Genomic DNA, 21,795 nt, shown 5'->3' on the forward strand with positions numbered 1-21,795 from the left:
ATTGTTTGCCTCTCATTACTGCTAGGAGACTATTGACCATCAAGAATCAAATTATCTTAATAACAGTTTCAGGCTGAAGGATTAAGAGAAGCATCAAGACTCCAAAATCGATTTGCATTAACAATCTTTGCAGTTTCCAAAAGGAAACATTTAGTGGAAGAATTATGACTGGCTAAACTACCAGAGTAAAGAATCTGTCTTTTCCCCATTAAGTGTCAGCCTATCAATTAAATGAAGAGTAGCTAAGCTCAGCTTCTTCCGTTATGTACTTACAGTCCCCGTTAAGGAGGGACCTTTTTTCTAGTTTTCACCTAATTCTCTATTCCAGTGGCACATAGTCTGAGATGAGAATGTCCTGTTGCATTTCAAGAGATTGAGCAAGCACAACATCTGCCAAATCTCCTTGACAACCAGCATGTCCTTTTCAAGATAAGGATATTCTATGAAATGGAAAACAGATTAATCCTGGATCCACTTGATCTTATCTTCAGAACATTCAGCCAGCTTCCCACATTGCCAAATGTCTGATTCTTTTTTTAATACTGACTAATTAAATCATGGATTTCGGAAGGAGTTAATTAGAGGAAAGAGAATAATTCTGTTATCAAGGTTGCATTCCAAAAAGAGCTGTAAAAAATTTAAATATGCCAGAACTTGGGCAGAATTCAGTATCCGGTACAAAATGAGCCAAAATTCCTCTAGACTTTTATTTGCTCAGTGGCGCTAAAAGGTTAATGCAGTAAAACACAGGCAAAGGCACAGAAACAAATACAGTTTGGGTTGTATTTTCAAAAAATCTCCAGGCTCCTAAAGAAACAGAAAGAGGATTTTCAGGATGTTGGAGATAATGGGAGTAGCCTTCTAATCTGCTTATGACTTAAAAATTCCACTACATTTCTGTTTAGGCACATGGTACTCCTGAAAATATGGCTTGCCTTAGAAGTCCGTATCCTGGGGATGGACATGACACATCAAAAAATTTGGGTTCTGTCACCCTAGGCTTTCAGTTTTGATTGTCATTTGACATTCTAGTAACAATACGGGTGTTTTTTGTGAAAAGTGAGAGATTTCTTTTTTCTCAACTTAAAAAATGATGTACTTGCTATCAGATGCTAGAGAAACAAACACAGTCCATGCTTCATTATGATCAGTCCATGATGATATTTTCCTGAATTATAATTCCAGAAGAAAAAAACATCTTAATAGGAGAGAAGAGTCATGAGTACCTGGGAATTCTAACAACCCACAACACTGGGTGCTAGTTTGTTCTGTAAGCGTACAGCTTTATTTACCCCCAAAAGCTAATCTCTCATTTGCGAATAGCTTTCACTTTGGGGGTTAACGTGCTTCATTACCCCAACCAAACTATTGGAACTTTATATTTGCTTCTTGACAAAACAAATTTCAGAGCAATATTACAGAAGATGTATGCACGTTATTGGCTATTCTACCTTCTTTTCGTCAGGAGTACGGAGACAGATTTTCCCTTCCATAGTTTTTAATGCTCTCCTGTTTTATTTTGTCATAGCTGAATATTAACTGTTTTCAACAAATACAGGATACTTTTTTTTTTTTTTTTTTAAGTTATAGTAGGCTTATTGCCCAAAGTTGCCCTTTCAGTAGCTTTGCTCACTGAAATGTGTGGGCTACTTCTGAAAATAAGACTAGTGAGTCCAAACAAAGGGTGTATACTATTTAGATAAAATATCATGTTTACATCAAATCTAGTGGCTATGTGGATAATATATATATCATAATATATATATTTTTAATGATATATATATCATCCTTGTCTCTTCTTTATCCTGAAAAATGCATATATCAAGTGAGTTAAAGAAAATATGTTAGGTTTGGTTTCCTGATGTCTTTTAAAATAAGAGCTTATATTATGTATTTTTAAATGGCGTAAAGTGATCACTGTGTTCCCTTATATTTTGCTTTGAAACTTAAATGTTAAATACATCTTTCTTGGCTTAAAATGTAAAATATGCCAGATATTTTTTGTCTGGTTGCATAGAAGCTGTGTAATAGCAACAAAGGCCCTGAACCAAGCCTAATGAAGATCAGTGGAGATCATCCTGCTGACATTTGTGAGAGTTGGACCAGGCCCTAAGGCAAGAGGATATGAAAGTAAACTCTTTCTAGGGATAAGAAGCAGCGTCACTATGATCGACATCATGATAAAAGCAGTATTGCAAAAATTCTTTTATCTTAATGTTTATCACTGAATGTGAATTCTGCTCACTTTTGAGTTTGTTTCTATTTCTGACTCATTTAAAGCTTGTATTAGTTGCATATGTTTATGCTATTGTCAACAGTGTAACAGGTAGGAAGACAGGAAGACAAGCAATACTGGCATGGACAAGAGCTCCATTTTCCATACTGATGTGTCTGATCTGTGTATACTGTTAAAAATAACTTTCTTCTCTCTTTAGGCAGGAATCTTCAGCATGAATGCATGTGAAGAGGGGTTTGCCACTGGTGGCAGGGATGGCTGTGTTCGCTTGTGGGACTTAAATTTTAAACCAATTACTGTGATTGATCTCAGGGAAACAGACCAAGGATATAAAGGTAAAAAGAAGTTTGTCATTTTTGGCATACCAATAAGGTAGGAAATTTACCAATGTTTTGAACAAGAAAAGACTTAAAAAAAAAAAAAAAAAAAAAAAAAAAAAAAAAAAAAACAAAACCAAAAAGGTTGTTTCATGTATATTACTGTGAACTATTTGCTAGAAAAGAAATTTGATCATGCCTCTAGTGTGAAAGTCACGTAGTCCTTCAGAGTTACTGCAAAACATACTGTGAAGTTGTAGACACAGAGTTTTTTTTTCTTTAAATCAATAAAATGCACATCTTTTCTGTAGCACAGCAGTTTTTAACACGGAAAAGTAAAACTTTAAGAGAATTTAAAAGAGACAGTGAGATCTACAGTGTAAAACAGTGGAGTACAAAAATTGCATTTGTTAGTTATCCAAATTTTCATTAAAACTATTTGGAAGTTATCTACACTTTCATAGAGCTTCGAATGCTGCTTAGATATACCTATGACTTCAGTTACAGTTTGTCATGCTAAAATTTTAAATCCAGCAGTCTATAGCATGTTTTGTCAGTGTTGTAGATATTGTTGCTATAGTGATTCAGGAACAGAACACAAAAGTATGCTAAAGCACTAATGTCACTTACAGCATTGCTTTTGTTGGCATTTGGTTTTCTTTGCCCTCAGTCACTTCATTATTTTCTAATATCTCTCAAAGAATTTGACAGTGTGGTACAATGTCCGATGGCAATCAGATATTCAGCGTCAATAAATAATTGACTGCAAGTTGAATCTTAGTATTCTGTAATTGACTCGGCATTCTAACCAAGATAGTAAAGTATTGCAACAAGATGGAATACATTCCATTTTAAATGCCCTTTGGTACAGTGGCTCTGTTTTAAATTTAAATTTACCCAGCTGCTGTTTTTCAGCTCTGTTGAAAGGTGTGTTTTATTCCCCATTTTATTCTTTCAAACTTTTTCTCCACTCCAGATTGTCTCCTTTACTTTTAGTGGAACAGGCCCTTGCCATGAACTCTTGGTTCTTGATCACTTGTGAACTCCATCCTCATCTTCTAACTTCTCAAATGGCCTTGGCAGAGCTGATAGCTTTTAAAAAATGCTATCTTTAATAAATTCAGTTTCCTGAATCTTTTCGCTTCAGTCTTTTTTTCTTACTGTGTTCTTTTGAGGATTGCCATTATGACCTGTCCTACTTTTTTTCTTAATTGCATTTCTGCTGCTCCTATAACTCACCTTTTGGTACTTTTATCCGTGAACATAAACTCAAGTTCTGTATCCCTGTGAATGGCTTGCAGAGCAATTAGTTGACTCTTGATATATCTCCAAGTAGTCAAATTATTTCTCAAAATATCTCCCTCCACAATAAGAAGTTCCAAATTACTAAAACAGATGTCTTAATCATCCTTCATCAAAGATTCTGGTTGTTTCTTTCTTTATTTTTTTTAATCACTGTAGACAATAGAGCCATATAATGTCTAGATCATAGGGTTATATTCACCAGTGCAGCACTGGAACAAATTTGATAGGAACAAATTTGTAAGACAGAACAATTGGTGTGGAGAGTTAAAGTAACACAACATATATATGCATTTTGAGGAGTGTTTGAGAGGTGTTAGCTCTAGTTGGATTCAGTGGTCTGAACACTGTATTGCAGTTGGAGCGTACTGAGTGCATCCCTGGAGCACAGCTTTCAGTTGTTTTGTATGGAGAGAGTCTTATTTGTGCATTTGAAGGCTATCATGTAATGCAAAGCGTGGTAAATAGGCATGATCAGGAGCTTTACTTTGAAAGCAGGCTTTGTCAGAATTAAAACATCAGTGCAGATTCATCAGACTGGCCTGCTAACCCACCCATTCACTGTTTCTGAGACTTGCAAATTTTTCTTCAATGTAAATTTAATAACATAAGGTGGCTCTTTTCCCTCTGTATAGTTAAAAACATTTTTCAGAAGCATGTCAACTCGTATCAGTACAATATTCCTTTCAACTGATAGATAAAACTGTGTCTTATATTAATGCAGAGTAGTTTTTCAAGGATCATTCTTGAGCTATTCTCCACATAAATTTAGGCAAAGCGAATTAAGTTAGGCATTGCTACCGTCTGGTTATCTACACCTCAAACTGGCAAAATGAAGTTGCACTATCAAAGTGTAACAGAAACAGCCCATTTTAAAAGGTGCATATTCCTAAAATTGGGCACCTAAGACTGGATTCTCAGTTACAGCAGTCCTAACTTCCATTTAATTGTTCTCAACGTTAGCTACAAACAAGTACAGCCTCTGAGTGCTCACCTCCACTGTAAGTGAATTAGTTACTAGAAATGCACATTAGAATTCCATCATAAACACTTTTCATCTCTTTATATGTTGTTTTGGTTTGATTTAGTTTTATCTTCTATTTAGTGAGAAAACTAATTCCAGATGGTATTAAGATGTTACAAAGATTTGCTTTAGGGGGAGCATCTCAGGCACAACCTGGGGAGAACTGGGCTCTTTGACTGTCTTACATATAATGCATGTTCCACTGATGCTTTTGTCACTTATATAATGTAGGTTCATCTAGCTAGTACTAAGGTCCGTGGTTTGATCAGAAATTGTAATTTATATTGTCTGCTACCTGTGTTGAAATTTAAAGACATGAAATGTGTAATTTCATATACAAATGTCAGTATTATCTTTCTCTGTCAGAGATCTTGTAATACATGAATTGGCTACATGTCCTTTATTAAAATCAGGGTCACATTTTATTTCAGATTTTTCGTAATACTAAGCTTGAAAAGTTAATGTTACAAGGGCAATATGTGTTATATGGAATTGATAAAAGGAGTAAATGGAGGAATAAGAGAAGGTATATGGATACTTCTTGACATTTGCTTGATTTTATGTTTTGTCATGTGCTACATTACCTTTGTTTCACAAATTCTCAGGATGTATCTTTTAGTAACAATCTCGTCTACAGGTCTGTCTGTAAGAAGTGTTTGCTGGAGAGGAGACCATATACTTGTTGGGACACAAGACAGTGAAATTTTTGAAATTGTGGTGCATGAGCGTAATAAGCCTTTCCTGATAATGCAGGGGCACTGTGAAGGAGAGCTCTGGGCTTTGGCTGTTCATCCTACAAAACCTCTAGCAATGACTGGAAGTGATGATCGATCAGTCAGGTTAAATATTCTTGGTTTGTTTAACTGTGTACAGTTTTATACAAATGGCTCATTTTATAGATAACCTAATAAAAATGTAGATAATTTAAAATGTGGCATTGAACCAGTTAAGCTACGCATGAAATTAGTGCTCTCCAGTAATAAAATATAGTTGAGATGTGTATTTCACAAAAAATGAAGTGTACAAAACCTGAACAAATTTAATTTAAGCTAACATTAAGCTCTCATATACAAATATCCTGTAAGTGTTTCCTTTTAAGGAGTTACAGGTTACAATGAAAAATTGGCATTTTTGTTAAGTATCTTTAACATAATTTAATTAAGCAAGAAAGCAGTTAAATGATGAATATTGAAATAATGCTCTAGAATTCTAGATATATCTTGTAAATGGTAGCTGTTGTAATGTATCTTGTAGTAAAAACTTACCTGTTGTGATATTATCTAGTTATAACTAGTTTATTAATAATGACTTGTTAATAGGAAAGGATGTGTTTACTGACCAGAGTCTTTAATTTTTCTTGGCTAAAATGATTAGCAAAAGAATGGAATTTTCAGAGTGGTTGTTCCTGGTATATATTATCAGATGTTGTTGTTATTTTTATATTTAGAAAGTTAAACAAAATTAATCTGCCCCTGCATTTTCTTATTAGATATTTTGTCTCTATTTTAAATATAGAAAGTTCTTTGCTGTATGCAAAACTCATGCTTCTATCTAATATTTTCCTTATGGCAAGTATTAAAAATTATTTTAAAATAGGACACCCTCACGTTCAATGTTCTGCAGAAATTGCAGGCTTCATGCTGTCTGTGGCACAGCTACAAACCACTCATTACGTTTGTACTTATTGCTTTATTTTAGAATTTGGAGTTTAATAGACCATGCTCTGATTGCCCGGTGCAATATGGAGGAACCCATTCGTTGTGCCGCGGTTAGTACTGATGGAATCCATCTCGCTCTTGGGATGAAGGATGGCTCTTTCACTGTGCTTCGAGTCAGGTATGTTATAAAAATTAGATACATTATTAACTCTTTCAAGCATGTTATCTAGTTGCTTTTATAAACTGTTTGTACATTGACACTGCAGTGACCATACATGAGATGACTTACATTACTGTTTTAAATTACTGATCTTGGGGGTGCTCAGATTTTTTTAAACGTGTGGTACATGTGTTCATGTTGTCCATAACAACACATTTGCAAATGTATATAGGTATATTTGCAAAGAATGGCAGTGTTTTAAGAAGTGTTTTATTTTAGATTTTAGATTTATTAATTATTCTTGAATTGCTAAAATTCAAATTTTCATTACTCCATAAATTGTTTCCATGTGTCGGAATGCTGCTGTCAGCACATCATTCATGCAGAAACATTGCTGCCTTGTTGCTGCAATCCCAGAGTTTTAAAGGGAAAATGAGATCTGTGTCTCATGTCAGCAAAGTTTTCTTCCCTGATTGAATAAAGATCTGGTAATCTACTTGATTAATTTTTTTACGGACCCAGTTTGAACAGTTCCTTTTGTTCACTCTCCCTCAATCCAGTGCAGCACCTTTTTGTATCACTGTTCCCTTCTCTTTTTTGGCTACAAAGCCCTACTCAACTCTAAAAATAGCAGCTTTGTGTTTGCATATATGATGGTAAAGTTCACGATTTTATCTGCTTTTTAAAACTGGGAACGTGACAGTTTGATAAGGCTCTTCTATACTTATGACATGCTTTCTTTCGTACTACAGAGATATGACTGAGGTTGTTCATATCAAAGACAGGAAAGAAGCTATTCATGAACTGAAATATTCACCAGATGGGAATTTTCTAGCTGTTGGTTCCAATGACAGCTCTGTGGATATATATGGTGTTGTTCAGCGATATAAGAAAGTTGGGGAATGTATTGGATCTTTAAGTTTCATCACCCATATGGATTGGTCTTCAGACAGCAAATACTTACAGACTAATGATGGCAATGGAAAGAGACTTTTTTACAGAATGCCAAGTAAGATTCTGAGTTGCCTTTATGATATCTGTTACTTGTTACAGAAAGAATGTATAGTAGTTTGGTAAGAACAGCCAAATATAGATTCTGGTTCAAAGCACTGGGTTACAGAGAATTTTTTTTTTCTAAGTTCTTATAAATATCTGCTATATTTGAATAAGTACAATATTTTCTGACAAAGCTACTTAAATATTTTTATCTCATGTGTTTACTCTTTATAATGTATGTTTTCATAGTAGAGGTACTGGCTTATAATTTATTTCTGAAAACTAAATCTTTGTTCACACTTTTTTAGGAAGAAAAACCTCAAAAAACCAAAAAAGCCCAACCCACTGCATTCAAATTAAGTTTTGCATTAGCTTAATAGCTTTGTACTTACTGAGCTTGGATATTAAATGGATTACAATCTGCACTGTATGTTTTTTAAAATGTTTGGAAAAATCAATATGTTGTGTCTTGGAAGAGTCACCTGATTTTCTAGAACTATTCTTGCAGTAGAACTGAGGAATTTAGCTTAAAAGAGCTTTTACAGTGAGAACACAGAAATAATCAGAATGCAAATTAATTTGGAAGTATAATGGGTTAAGGTAACTAGAGAAAATAAGAGTACCTGGTGTAAGGATGCCAGAATGCAGGAATTAATCACTGGAAACAAAAGAAATATTGATGCTGGAATACATATATGATTCAATCATGCAACCTTCAAAATGAATAAAAATATAAAAATTAATGTACTGATAATGCAAGTTCAAATGTGCCTTTTTTATGGCAAGGGACTATTAAAGAAAATCAGTATATTACATAATACTAAAATATAGTTTTCAGACTCAGAGTTTATGTCAATCCCATTATTGTAAACATTTTCAAGACAACACTGTCTTGAAAACTTGACTGAACTGTCCCATACTCTTGAAACAGTTTCACCGAGACAGTTTCTTCTGTAGTACTGATTACAGTATGTCAACGGCAGTGTTTATCACACTGTTTGACTTGTTTTTTCTGTGTATTCACTCTTTACATAATATCATACTATATTTTTCCTACTCATTGTGTTTGTGGTATTTCTTTATTATCATCAACATTTACTATAGAGTCCCTTTATTTGTTATACGATATTTACCGTTTGCACTGTAAATTTATTTTTATAGTTATAGTTCCATGGACGCAGTATTTATCCTAAATGAGCTTTTGGTCTGACACAGTACTCGTACATGAAACTTTGTGGGATTGGAACAATCTTATTACAGATAGATCTGATATTAAATAATGTGACAAGGTTCTAAGTATAAAATTGTATTTTCGGTAATTTACAGTGGCCACATCTAAATGAGTTCTTTTTGCTCTAAGTAATCCAGGTTTCTAGAACAGTTCAGCAACATATTTTTTCTGAACTTTTTTAAAATGGCTACATGCATTGTTAATAAACATTTAAAAATAACACAGCCTCAAGTAGATTACCAAGAAACAATAAAAACTGTAAAGTACTAAACTCATGATCTTCTATTGTCTTGAGAAGCCTTACTACTGATACTGTAATAGAGAATATTAGATCAGGACAGTTTTAGTAGTCAGTTTTTTATTCTGTCTCACTTGGCTTTGTTTTCTGAAGAATGATAAAAAATTTTACATTCTTAAAAATTGCATAAGTGGATATTCAAAAATTGCTCTTTATTTTTGTTCTTAGGTGGAAAAGAAGTAACAAACAAGGAGGAATTAAAAGGTGTTCAGTGGGCATCATGGACCTGTGTTTCTGGCCTTGAAGTTAATGGAATCTGGCCCAAATATTCAGATATAAATGATATAAATTCTGTGGATGCAAATTTTATTGGGCAAGTTATGGTTACAGCTGATGATTATGGAATAGTAAAGCTCTTTCGATACCCATGTCTAAGAAAAGGTAGTACCTTTAAGTTCAATTCCAAACATATATTTTAGAATTTTGGTTATTCAAGGTTATTATTTGAAATTTTTATTGTTAGAGGTTTAGTTTGAGTTCAAATATGGAAAAAAATAATAATAGGCTTGTGTATTGACAACTGTAATAGTAACTGTATTTGCGTTTTGAATCGAATAGCCAAAAGTTCTGCTGTAAAATGCATCTTTTTTTTCTTTTTTCTCTTTTTCTTTTTAAATAGAATTTCATGAGGCGATGCAGTATATATGCTTCTATGAAATGCATACCTAAGTATTTCACCTTGGTCTTAAAGTATTTTTCTTCCTTCCTCTGGATCAGTGATGGAGATCTAGGCTAGGAACTAGAAAAAAATCACTTTACTAAATGATTAAAGGCAATAAATAGGTGAACAGCAAATTGGACCTGTAATCAGAGTATGCCACTGAATGTCATTCGAAGTTTATGAACTTTTCCGAGACATTTTTACTCAGAATTTTACTAGTAATAAGGACAATCACGTGAAATTTTTAAAACTGAAGCCTAAATCTAGGTATATAATTTTCAAGTTTATTGTTCAGGACTGAGTGAACAGAGGAGGTATGTATATCATTTTAGATGAGAAAGGCTAAGGACACTGTTCAAGTTGAACTGTAACAAATTATCACTAGCAGAGATCTCTTGTCTTAAGCTGATCATGTGATGATGATCAGAGAAAGCCTGTGAAATCTTCTCTAGCTTTTAAGAAGAATCCCCTTAACCTAAAAAGTTTGCCTGGGGACTAGATCAAATGTCTGAAGTTCTGAAAAGGAAAACAAAAAGTTGCCGCACTGCATGATTGCAGTTTGCAGCATTGCATGTTCAATGCTGGCTGCAACCACAAGATCTTTGTGATGGGTCTTAGGATATACCTTCAAGCAATATGTGCTTGAAGAAATATATATATATTTTTTTCTTTTTAATGACTGATATGAAGAGTTTTTAAAACTCTTTTTGTGAAAGGTGGTATTAAAAAAACGTTTAATTTTAATCTTTCCAGTTTTACTTTTAAAGTGATAAGGCTTTTGTTGGTAGCTGAGGTAATTAAAAAAAAATATGTTTTTGCAGTCTTCTGTCATTTTGAAGGAGATGGAATTTGTTCCCTTTTTATCACTTATTTTTCACTAGAAATATAAAAACAATGAAAAGGCACAAGAATCTGTATAATGGAATGCTTTTAGGAACTTTTTAGTAACTGATCCAGTGATTGTAACTACGTAGTAGTCAGTGAAAACATTAACTTGATATAGTTCTATTACTACTACTATTACTAAAGGTATGAGGATATGAATTGTTAGAAGCACGTAACACTCAAATTGCAGAAATAGTGGGAACCAGTGCTACAAGACACATGTGGAGATGCTTTCACAGAGCTAAATATACATTTAACATTTAAATTACTGCACGTTTTCAATGTAGAAATAATAATTGGCCAAATCTTGATTTGTAAAAAACAGAATAAGATTAATACAAAAAAGTTTTAAGAAAATCTTCCTTTAGTACACCTCATACAGCACTATCATATGTCTTCTCTGTTTGACTTGTTAAAGATATTATATCCTGAAATCCAAATTTAAAAATTTATCTTAAAGACAGATTAAAATTTGGAAATATTACAAAAAGTTGCTGCTATTAATGAAAATATCACTCAGAATATTTTAATTAAACTATTACTTTTTATAAGGGTTACTTGATGCGTTTTCCCAGGCGGCTTCTGAAATATTTATTCCATGTATATTGACAGATATTTTCATTCTTGTTTCTAGGAGCAAAGTTTAAAAAATATCTTGGTCATTCTGCTCACGTGACAAATGTCAGATGGTCGCACGATCACCAGTGGGTTGTTTCCATTGGAGGGGCTGATCATTCTGTCTTTCAGTGGAAGTTTGTCCCTGACCGGAAGTTGAAGGATTCTCTTCATATAGCTCCCCAAGGTAGGTCATTTATTAAAAAAAAAGAAAAAAAAAAAAAAAAGGGGGGGTAGGAAGAGGGGAGACTGAAAGAAAAGTAAATTTCTTTGGTGGAAGGATAGAAATAGATATTCAGAATTGCCACCTGATAGCATTGACTAAAGCTTGCCTCTACCCTGTATGCTCAGTCTAGCAAGATTCAGGGGGAAAAAAAAAAGACCCCTGTGTTACCTGTGCAAAGGGAAAATGTAAAAGTTTGGATCATAGGTACAACTTCATGAATTCTGTATATATCATCCTTTACTCAATTGACAACTGGATGTGAAGATGTTAATGGAAAAAAAAAAAGTTAAAATTTTGCACCATTTAAGATGATAATTTAAGCATTGTAATTGATTTGTTTAATATGAAGATGTATCAGTGCAGACCCAGCTACTGGGAAAATGAATGCTGTTTCATTGCTGGCCTTGTTCGTGCCAAATGCAGAAAGAAGCTATAGTTCTTTTCTTCTCCTTAATGAAGCCGCCAAAAAACCTGTTTTGGTCCTTTATGGTATGAATTGGTTTTCGACTAATTATTTCCTATGACTCAAATTTCTTTAGTTAAATTAATTAAATTAAATTTTTAATATTTTTTTTTAATTTTTATTTTTTTTTTATTTTTTTTATTTTTTTTTTTTAATTTTAACTAGTTAATTAAAATTAGCTTGGGAAGCTAATGCTTCCCAAGATAAAATATCTATATAGAAAGTGGTTAGATTCCTTGTCTATAGATATATAACCTTATTTCTGGCTGACACTGAGTGCAGCATACATCTGTTTTGTCACACTATTGATAATTGTCCTGATAATGGCCTTTCTAACTGTGCTCTGCTACTTTTATCAGTAGCAATATTGGTTTTCTCTGGATCACTGATAAAAAGATTGCTTTTTATTGCATATTTCTAGAAACATTTCTACTGAGTGGTGATTCTGTCTTTGCAATTACATTTTGAGATCTTTTAACACAATTTGTGTTCTAGACTGACTTCGTGTCTGGTTTGTTAATCAATAAATGGGCAACATTCAATCAAAGGTTGCAGAAAGATCCAAATATATTATAATTTATCAGCGAGGACTGATAAATTTCAGTTTCTATTGGAATGAAACTCTGTTCTATAACATTATCTGGCTTTCTCCAGGTGTAAAGCAGAAACATTAAATGACTACTCTTTCTCCACAGTCATGGAAAATTTGACCACTTCCTTTCCATACAAGATTATTTTTCTTTTTCCCCAGTAATCTACCTGGAGAATTGCTGCTTACATCAGTGGCTCACTTAACCATAAGTTTTTCTTTGGAGTTCTTTACTTCTCTTGTTACCTTTCTGCTTTACACTCACTACTTCATTCTCTCATTTCTTCCTTTCCTCCTCACATTAATGTCAATGAAATAATGAATGAAACTAAGTCACTCCTAAACCTTCTCAAAATTATCATACGTACAAGTCAGCTTATTTCTACTAAATTTCTCAAATTTCAGCAGAACTGATTCTGTCAGCCTGTTAATTATTAGCAGTTTTACTTAATGTAGGCGTTGAATATCAAATCAGAAACATTAAGCAGTTACTTTAAACACTTTGTTGTTTGTAATTTAGGTTACTTCATTTTCTATTTCTGTTTTCTTGGTGGCAGAGAGTCTGGTTGATTCGAATAGTGATGAATCGGATTCAGATCAGTCTGATGTTCCAGAGCTGGACTCTGAAATTGAGCAAGAGACACAGATCACCTATCGTCGACAGGTAAACATTCTGGTTTTGATGGTAGTTGGAATGCTTTCCAGGGCTTAAGTTGGTCTTTTACGAAGACCTCTTGAAGTCTGAAAACTGAGAAGGCTGAAGTCTGAGCAGGAACTGACCAAAACTTTTAGAATTGTTATTATCTGATGTATTGAAACTCTGAAGACACTATAGGTGGGGAAAAAAAAAAGAGTACATGTATTCCTAGCATGTACTGATAGAGTTTTGGTTGTAATTTAAAAACAAGTTACACTGTGCAATAACCAGCTACAGTTCTTGGAGATTTTTACAATTATGTTAGTATTACATTTTTATGGGCTATTACTGTGTCTGAATTCTCAGAAATATGTGTTTCTCATGAATCTTTTAATTTATTGTGTGCTCTTTCTTAAAGGTTTACAAAGAAGATCTACCTCAACTTAAAGAGCAATGCAAAGAAAAAAGAAAAAGTGCAGCTTCTAAAAGACGAGAGCGAGCTCCAGGGAACAGTATAAGATTACATTTTGTTCATGGGTATGAAAACTAGGATTCTTTAAAATACACAAGCAGACTGTGTTTCGTAGGTTGGTGTTCATCATTTAATAATCTGATGAAAGACTTTTTGGTCAGTTGCTTTGTGATTTATGTAAAAATAAATTTACACTAATTTAATAGAAACCTTTGATGCCAAAGTAGACTAATTCTAAACGTGAATTCTGAATTGAATTTGCACTGAAACTTTAGCTGATACTTATTATTTGAATAGAAGTGACTATAATATTTGGCTATTACATAATTTTCAGTATCTGGAAAGTAATAGTTCTATTTGGTGTATTATTTTGGAAGCTTGGTGTAGTTGAAGATGGCTGGGTTCTGTACTAAGTGTTGTTTCTATCAGTATTTTATTAAAAAAAAAAAAACAAACGAAACAAACCTGTTTGTACCTAATCTGAAAAAATTTGCATGTTTGTATTGTAGTTTAGGAATTAAATTTAATTCTTACCAGCTCCTACAAGTGTGTTAAAATTCAGTTTCATTCTCTTTTTGGTGCTAATTTGAGTACCAAAAAGACTTTCACATGCATCCTTTAAATCCTACGATTTCATTTTTAGGATTGGTAGTCTCCCATAACTCTTCATAAGTGAAGACTTTTTCATCAGAACAAAGGTGTGGTGTCTTAAAGCAAAATGGCAGTAGATGTTACTAAATCAGAATAATGAAATAATGAAATATAAATTCCCTTGATACAAAACAAATCCAAAGCCTTTATTAAATTAAGGCACTGGAAATAAGGTAATACTGTCTTCCTCTCAAAAAGATACCTCTTTGCAGGAATACAACTTCTTTTTAGAGATAAGTAAATGCACAGATAAGTTACTGGTACTGTCTATGATGACACTTAAACAATTTTAGGAGGGCTCCATATGGAATGCTTAATAAATTAATTGGCTAAGAATAGTTAATTTTTCAACTCAGCAATTTTGTCTGTAGAAGACATGGAGTCTGAGGAATAGCTTTGGAAATAATGGCAACTGGGAAGCTTGGTACGGAGTTGGGGTTTTCTATTTCTATTTTGATGCTCCAGAATTCTCAGTTGAAGATTTTTATATTGGTGTAGAAAACGCATTAAGGTGGGTACCTCTATATAGTCTTCAAAATTTGGTCTAGGAATCAAACCAAATGATCCTGAAGAGGATGTAGCAGAAGCAAGGGCCCTGGATCTTTGGGATTATTGTTATTTCCTTCACAACAGAAGTGAAGCTTGACCAGAATATCCAGGAATGACCAGAAGTAGAATGTCCAGTTGAGTTCTGTCTGGTTACCCAGTGGGCATCAAGGAAACTAATGAAGAATCCATGCTGAACAACAGATTTTTCTCAATGTCCAGGCTGTTAACTTTAAAGTGACCCACATCCAAGTGAGTAATAGGCATATTCTCTGATTCAGGAAGTCTGCTTTGCTTCATCTTTCTTTAGCTGCAATGGAAATGTCTTGGATGTTCCTTGAAAGTGTGAAAAGTGGTGCTTTTTTGAACTAGGAGAATAGGAAGCTCTTTTTCCTTTCTTTGTTTTTGAGCACGTTGGTTATGTTTTGAATTTATCAACTGCCTTGAAAGATGAACTTTTTAAAATCTCTTCGTATCCTGTAAGAAATCTTTTAAACCTCTGGTTACTTCCCATTTTGGAAAGGGATAAAAATAATAATTCTGAGTATGTGAGCCAGCCCCTGACTAACACAGATGAGAAAGCAACTTCTATGAACAGTATAATCTTTAAGTGCATCTTTCTCTAAGAAGTCTGATGCAGTCATCATCAGAAACATGTATTAAAGTGGTGTACTAGTTTGGCCTCTTTTTGACTATTCCTGTATTTTCTTTCTGCCATGTGTTTGACAGCAGTGGTGGTTCAGAAACATAAAAAGAATGCCTCTTTTGAGAGATATTCAGAGGAACCCCTTTCTCAGACTCAGAAGTTTCTTACGAAAGTTTCTTCTGACAGGGAATAAGAATGCAAATATTAGACTATTATATACATAAAATATATATAATAATAATAGTAGTCCTGAATTCTCTCAAAGCTATGAAGCTATGCTACTGATCTCACAAGAATGATTTTTAATTATTCAAAGGTTTTAAACAAAATCTAGTTTGAGTTTCAGGATATTCAGGATATTGAACTGACCTTACCATAAGATGAAATTTGGTTATTTTTCCAAAGTGACATGGGATTTCTCATGCCCTTAAATGAGAGTCTTTACAACATCTTGCATGGATTCCTACCAGAGTGTTACAAATATCTACAAATAGCATCTGAAGGGAGTAGGCTATGAGCGGGTCCTGTTGAGAAAGCACTATTGTCATGCAAAAATATTTTAAAAGAAAATAATCTCTGCCTTTGTGCTAAAGACTGTGACCTCAACCTGTTTATTTTGACATTTGGTTCTTCTAGAGATTTTTGGGGCAAGATTGCACTCCATTTGGAAGTTTTCTACATATCCTTTGAAGAATAATATACAAATTTTGAAACCCTTACAGAATCAGACAAACTATGAACATAGATAGAGTCTTCACCCAGACTGGACACTACTTGTGAAGTTGCCCCTTAGTTGGCTATAGATGTGTAACTTGCAACTGTGGGTAGGATACAGCTTCAGGTTAAAGAACTTACAATTCTGTGCCTGGAGCAGGTGGTTTTATGTGTGTATCTGAACTTCTGTCACAGTCAGTGGAGATCCAGTCAGTAGTCAGTGAAGCATAAGGAGTGATTTGGCTCAAGTAATGTTAAATGCTGACTGTTTTGTCAACTGAGTAGCCCTGCAGGTTCCATTGACTGTGTTGACTTGAACACTGTTGATTAAAATATAGGTGTTAATATATCTAATGCACATGTGAACACCTACATTTACATGTCTTACTCTCAAACTGAATCCAGTCCCTCCTCTACATTACCTAGGTAATGGCAAAATTTTTTTCCTACTAGCATTAGGAGACTTTTTGTCTGAAAGTTACTGTCATATTAACTTGAACCAGAGCTGGATTGATGGTTTGATTAGCTGTTGCTGAAGGCCACTTGAAAACAACTACTGCAGTGTTATCATCAACAGAATGCAGTATCTTTATTGTGCCTTGTTATATATTATCCAGTAACTATGATGCAGAGTTTGCTTTCATTATTATTTAGTTTGTAGCTGCTAATCAAGATGCCTTGTAAATTACTTCTGTGGTTTGTTTTCTGCATGCAAAGAAATTGTTTCTCTTTGTGGTTTTTCTGAGATTGGCTAATAACCTCAGTTCTAAATTGGTTTTGTAATAATGGAGGTGTAAGTATTTTGGAACTCAAGGAATGATCTACACTGAAAAATGTATCTCTGCTTGGACTAGATAGTCCATCAATTCATTCTGGTGAAAAGTACCTATATAGTCAAGGAGTTAGTAAACCGGCATATGGGAAAGACCAGATATGTTTAACTGGTTTACAAAATGTCTTTGCACTGCTTGATATTTTGGCAATATAATGTTTTATTTTAATTGTAAACAGCTGATTGTACACCTTTTTTAATAACGGGAGGAAATGAACTAAAATCTAAACTTCTTATCATAAAAAATTGTAGCTATGAGTAGTAATAAGTATTTTCCTGCTTCCTTGATAGATTTTAGAGATTTTGAGTCATACAGTGATATCTGGCATTAACATACTCAGTTTTGCTATGCTTAGCTTAGGGTATATAGGCAATTGTTACAACAAGAGCTGGGAAAAGTCTGAATTTTTGGGTTGCAGGTAGAAGGATCTGAGACCCTTTTTCTGCCCTAATGCTTTTTACTTTTATAGGTGACTTCTAAGCTTGTATGAAATTGCTGAGTGTCCAGTATTTCTAAAGCATTATTTATTTCACCTTACTTTTTTTGGTAGCTGTTTTTTAAACTATTCTCATTCAGGGTGTATATTCAGCTGCTTATGAAAAAAAAAAAAAATTATTATTACTCTATGCTTGCAAAGCGAATCCAGTGTTTTTAACAGAGCACAGTGCAGAGTGAAGCACAGGAAAATGATGTCTGAGCAGCAACAGGTCCAGATATCTTCTTTGGCACTGTGCCTCCCCCGCACTGAATGTTGTCATGTCCTTTAACTGTTAATGTTGCATACTGTGATAGGTTATTTTGTTTTCTTTCTTCACAGTTACTGTGGGTCATTCTGTATTATGTCTCCTTAGAAACTAGTGGCTGGACATCAAAGAATGATGTAGCCAGGCAGGGCAAGCAGGCAGCACTTTGGGTCAGGCAGAAATCAGCTTCAAAACATCCAGACATGCTGCTGCTGGGGGAAGTTGTTAGTGAAGGTTATGAGTGGAGGGAGAGCGAAGTATGATTGAAGAGTCTGCACTTGTATTGTGACTCTAAATTGTTAGTCACTTTTGAGAAGAGCAGAAAGCAAGCATGTAGCTGAGCATTAGACCTAATGGAAAGAGAGATTTTTCTAGAGACCTTGAAGGGACAGTAACTCAGAAGACACTTGAAAAGTTGTTGGACTGGGACCAAACCTGATGTTAAGAACCTGAGTGTGAGTACCAATCTAAACAGTGGACTGGAGTGAGATGTATTTAAAAGCTGTTATTTCTGTGCTATCACAGTTTTTGCTGGTTTGAGAAGTTCATTAAACCATGGCAACTTGCTTGTTGTGATCTAATGAGATCCAGCTTTGGACTTCACAGTATCAGAGGCAGTATGAAACTGGGAGAGTGCTTGGTACACCAGATGACTGTGCTGCATTGAGAAGGACCTGGACAGGCTAGAGAACTAGGCAGGGAGAAATCTTGTGAACTTCAAAAAGGGGAAATGCAACATTCTGCATTTAGAGAGGAATGGACCTGGACTATCTGCTTTGTGAGATGATTTTAGCAATTTTTCTCTAATAACATATGAGCTGAGTACCATTGCAAGTAGTGTAGGTGAGCCAACAGAAAGACAGGATGTTCAAACCTGCTCCGGGTTTTCCAGTAATCACCTGCTGTGATGTTTTGCAGTAGTGCATAGATGTAGTATTTGTATTGGTCTAGTATTGGTGCACCATTTACAAAAGAAAGCTGTATATAATTTTATGAAAAATTTTCTACCTGGACTACATAATTTCTGTGTCATTTAAACCTTTTACATGTCTCATATGCAGTAATTGTCTTAATGCTATCCCATTCATTTTGTGTATGACACTTACTGGTATGTGTACAAATGCATCTTTGTCTTATGTGATAAAGACCTACACTGTTGCAAAAAGATCCTGCATTTGTTTTCTTCTTTAAAATGATGTAATTTGTTCTGGTGAAACATGCTTTCAATGAAGCAAACCAATTACTATCATGAAAAGTATAACATAGACATTTGAGATTTCTGTCATTTTGCAGTTGCCGATGGTGAAAGTTTAGTCATTTTGTTTGCCAAGAATGACTGACTTCTGACTGACTTACTGTGTTCAGGGCTTTTTTTCCAATTAGTTCAGTTAGAATTTGCGTTCAAAAATACTTAGGTAAAGCCTTATGATTCCTAAATAAACATAATTCATGGCCAGTTCAAACACATTCAAGTGTCATTCCCTTCTTGTGAATGTAACTATATATTTAGAAATGTAACCAGATTTTGCCTGCATCTTTGTAAAATAATTCAAAAGTTTAGTGAAGATCTGCAAGAACAGAAGAAGAAACAGAAAGAGGTTAGCTGGGGAATTAATAGCATAGGAACAGGGTGTATCAGGAGCATACGGAGTACTGTTCATGTCAGAAGAAAGGAAGGAACGGATTTAAATTACACCTTTTTAAATGTTATCTCCATTGACTGCCAAGGATCTCATTGTTAAAAACAGTAGTTCAAAACTTGCTTGTTTAATGATTTTAGGTTAAAAACACTAGTTTAAAACCTGCTTGTTTAATGATTTCTTAAGTTACTTGTGAAAGTAAGATGCTAGCCTTTTTGAAAATGCTACCATTGTTTCTTATGGGGTACTGAACTGTAATTATACATAGGAAGAAATGTGTATACTGTGATAGCGCATGCAGACCTCAGTAGGGAATTGGCCTACTCATGCACTTTCTGTGCACTTTCTGTCAGTACAGAAAGGATACAGGTTTTTCCTTCAAAACAAACTGATCTGGTAGAAAATTTATGCATTTATTTTCTGTTAGTAAGTTTCCAGAAACTTTCAGTTTTATGAAATCTGGGTTGTCCACATTCTTGAGGAAACTTTTGCTGCCTGTTGTTTGAGCAGTAAGAGATAGAAAATGTTCAAAGTACTAGTTTTGGCTGTTTTGTTTGATTACATGTTGCATGCCCAAATTCTCCATGTTGTCTGAAAAAATTACTAGCTATTACTTTCTCTTTTAAACTAGTTGTGGAGAGTTACTATTAGATCACAGCCACTTTCAAACTAATGCTAGTAGTACTGATGTCTGAATAGTAAATGAAATTGATCTATTGGTGTTCCTTTAGGAAAACGTTAATAATCTTAAAACACCAAAACAGTAATTGTTAAGTAATTTGAGTTTTCACGTGTGCAAAATGCATTTTGCATTATTTTATCTCAAAGTTTCAGTATATATCGTTATGACCTTGAAGAACAAACTTTTTTTCTTTAGTTACAGAGGTTACGACTGTCGGAGCAATTTATTTTACACTCAGACGGGTGAAATTGTATACCATGTTGCAGCAGTGGGAGTGGTGTACAATCGACAGCAGAACACACAGCGCTTTTATCTAGGTCATGATGATGACATTCTTTGCCTTGCTATTCATCCCTTAAAGGACTATGTGGCAACAGGCCAGGTAGGATGCGTGTTTATCTGCAATAAGAATCTGAAGTTGTTACTACTGAATTTAGAAAAGCCTATTTTGGAGAAGAAAGTCCAGTGAACGTTTATTAAGGTGAAGGACTGCATTTACGTTGCAGTTCTTTAACATGATTCCATCTGCTACATAAGGTTTTTTTTCCAGTTCTTTATGTTAATTCTGATAAGAGACTTTAGTTGATAGGTTTTTGTGAATATCTGGGGTTTTTTATCATCTTTTTTTATTTAAGAATGGATTCATATTTTTTTATTCAGCATTATGTTGCTGCTTCATGATAACAGTGGAGGAAATGTGCAATTAAAATTTTTTTTTTTTTTTAGTATCTTAGTTGTGAAGTTAACTATGTTGTTATTACATTCATATACTATGGCATAACATGAAGTTAGCAGTTGTTGCTACATTCTGCCATTTCAGTTTCATGTGTTCTGGTTTTGGTTATCACTTACAGCCAAACTATTTACTGTTTGTACATGCAACACAGCTGTGTATGTTGCTAAAATATTTATAAGAAGTTCATTTTATCTTTCATGAGACAGTAATTTTAGGTATATCTTTTTTACTTTTGTTTTCAGGCAAATGTCACTTCCCCTAAATGTTTATACACCAGGATGTGAAGGCTTGATTTGATGTTTCAGGGTTTTTAAGTTATTATTGCTGTTGTTGTTATATAATAAATTGGAGAATATGTGAATTGAAGTTTTTAGTAGAAATAAACTTTTGCTTATAATGCCTGTAATTTGTGTAAAAATGTTTGAGATTAACGTAAATTTGCAGGTCAGTCTAGAGATTAAAGACCTAAATGTGAGAATTTATTCTGTTTAATTTTGGAGTAGTAAAAACTAAAACTAAAAATGTGCCTGGATTTACTATGTTTTAGAACACCTTATACTATCAACAGAAAGATATATTCCGTTACATACTAGTTTATATATGCACATTATATACTGTTGTTTACTACATTACCTGCAGAAATTAGTTAATGCAATAATCAAATTCCCCATGGAACACTGGTTCAGATTTTCCTGATACTGGATATTACAAAGAGCTTTGCAAACATCACATGTTAAGTTTGCGGCAAAACCAGAATAGATCCTTTTTTCTTGAGTCCTGCCCCTGGTCTTAAACACAGGAAAGCGTTCTGGTTTTGTAGCCCTTTTTGTGTAC

General features: G+C 34.0%; 1 protein-coding gene across 4 annotated transcripts in view; it reads left to right on the forward strand.

Moving 5' to 3' along the window:
- The window catches only part of EML5 (EMAP like 5), a 102,589-nt gene that overhangs the window by 30,976 nt on the left and 49,818 nt on the right, over positions 1 to 21,795 (forward strand). For all 4 annotated transcript variants that reach the window (XM_030482932.1, XM_030482933.1, XM_030482934.1 and 1 more), the window contains exons 6-14: positions 2,436 to 2,571; positions 5,517 to 5,718; positions 6,578 to 6,715; positions 7,450 to 7,706; positions 9,391 to 9,603; positions 11,403 to 11,570; positions 13,219 to 13,325; positions 13,717 to 13,835; positions 20,421 to 20,607. In XM_030482932.1, the coding sequence (XP_030338792.1) occupies positions 2,436 to 2,571; positions 5,517 to 5,718; positions 6,578 to 6,715; positions 7,450 to 7,706; positions 9,391 to 9,603; positions 11,403 to 11,570; positions 13,219 to 13,325; positions 13,717 to 13,835; positions 20,421 to 20,607 (1,527 nt within the window). The remainder of the gene's footprint in view (positions 1 to 2,435; positions 2,572 to 5,516; positions 5,719 to 6,577; positions 6,716 to 7,449; positions 7,707 to 9,390; positions 9,604 to 11,402; positions 11,571 to 13,218; positions 13,326 to 13,716; positions 13,836 to 20,420; positions 20,608 to 21,795) is intronic.

This window comes from Strigops habroptila, chromosome 4 (assembly GCF_004027225.2).
Source record: "Strigops habroptila isolate Jane chromosome 4, bStrHab1.2.pri, whole genome shotgun sequence".
NCBI lineage: Eukaryota > Metazoa > Chordata > Aves > Psittaciformes > Psittacidae > Strigops > Strigops habroptila.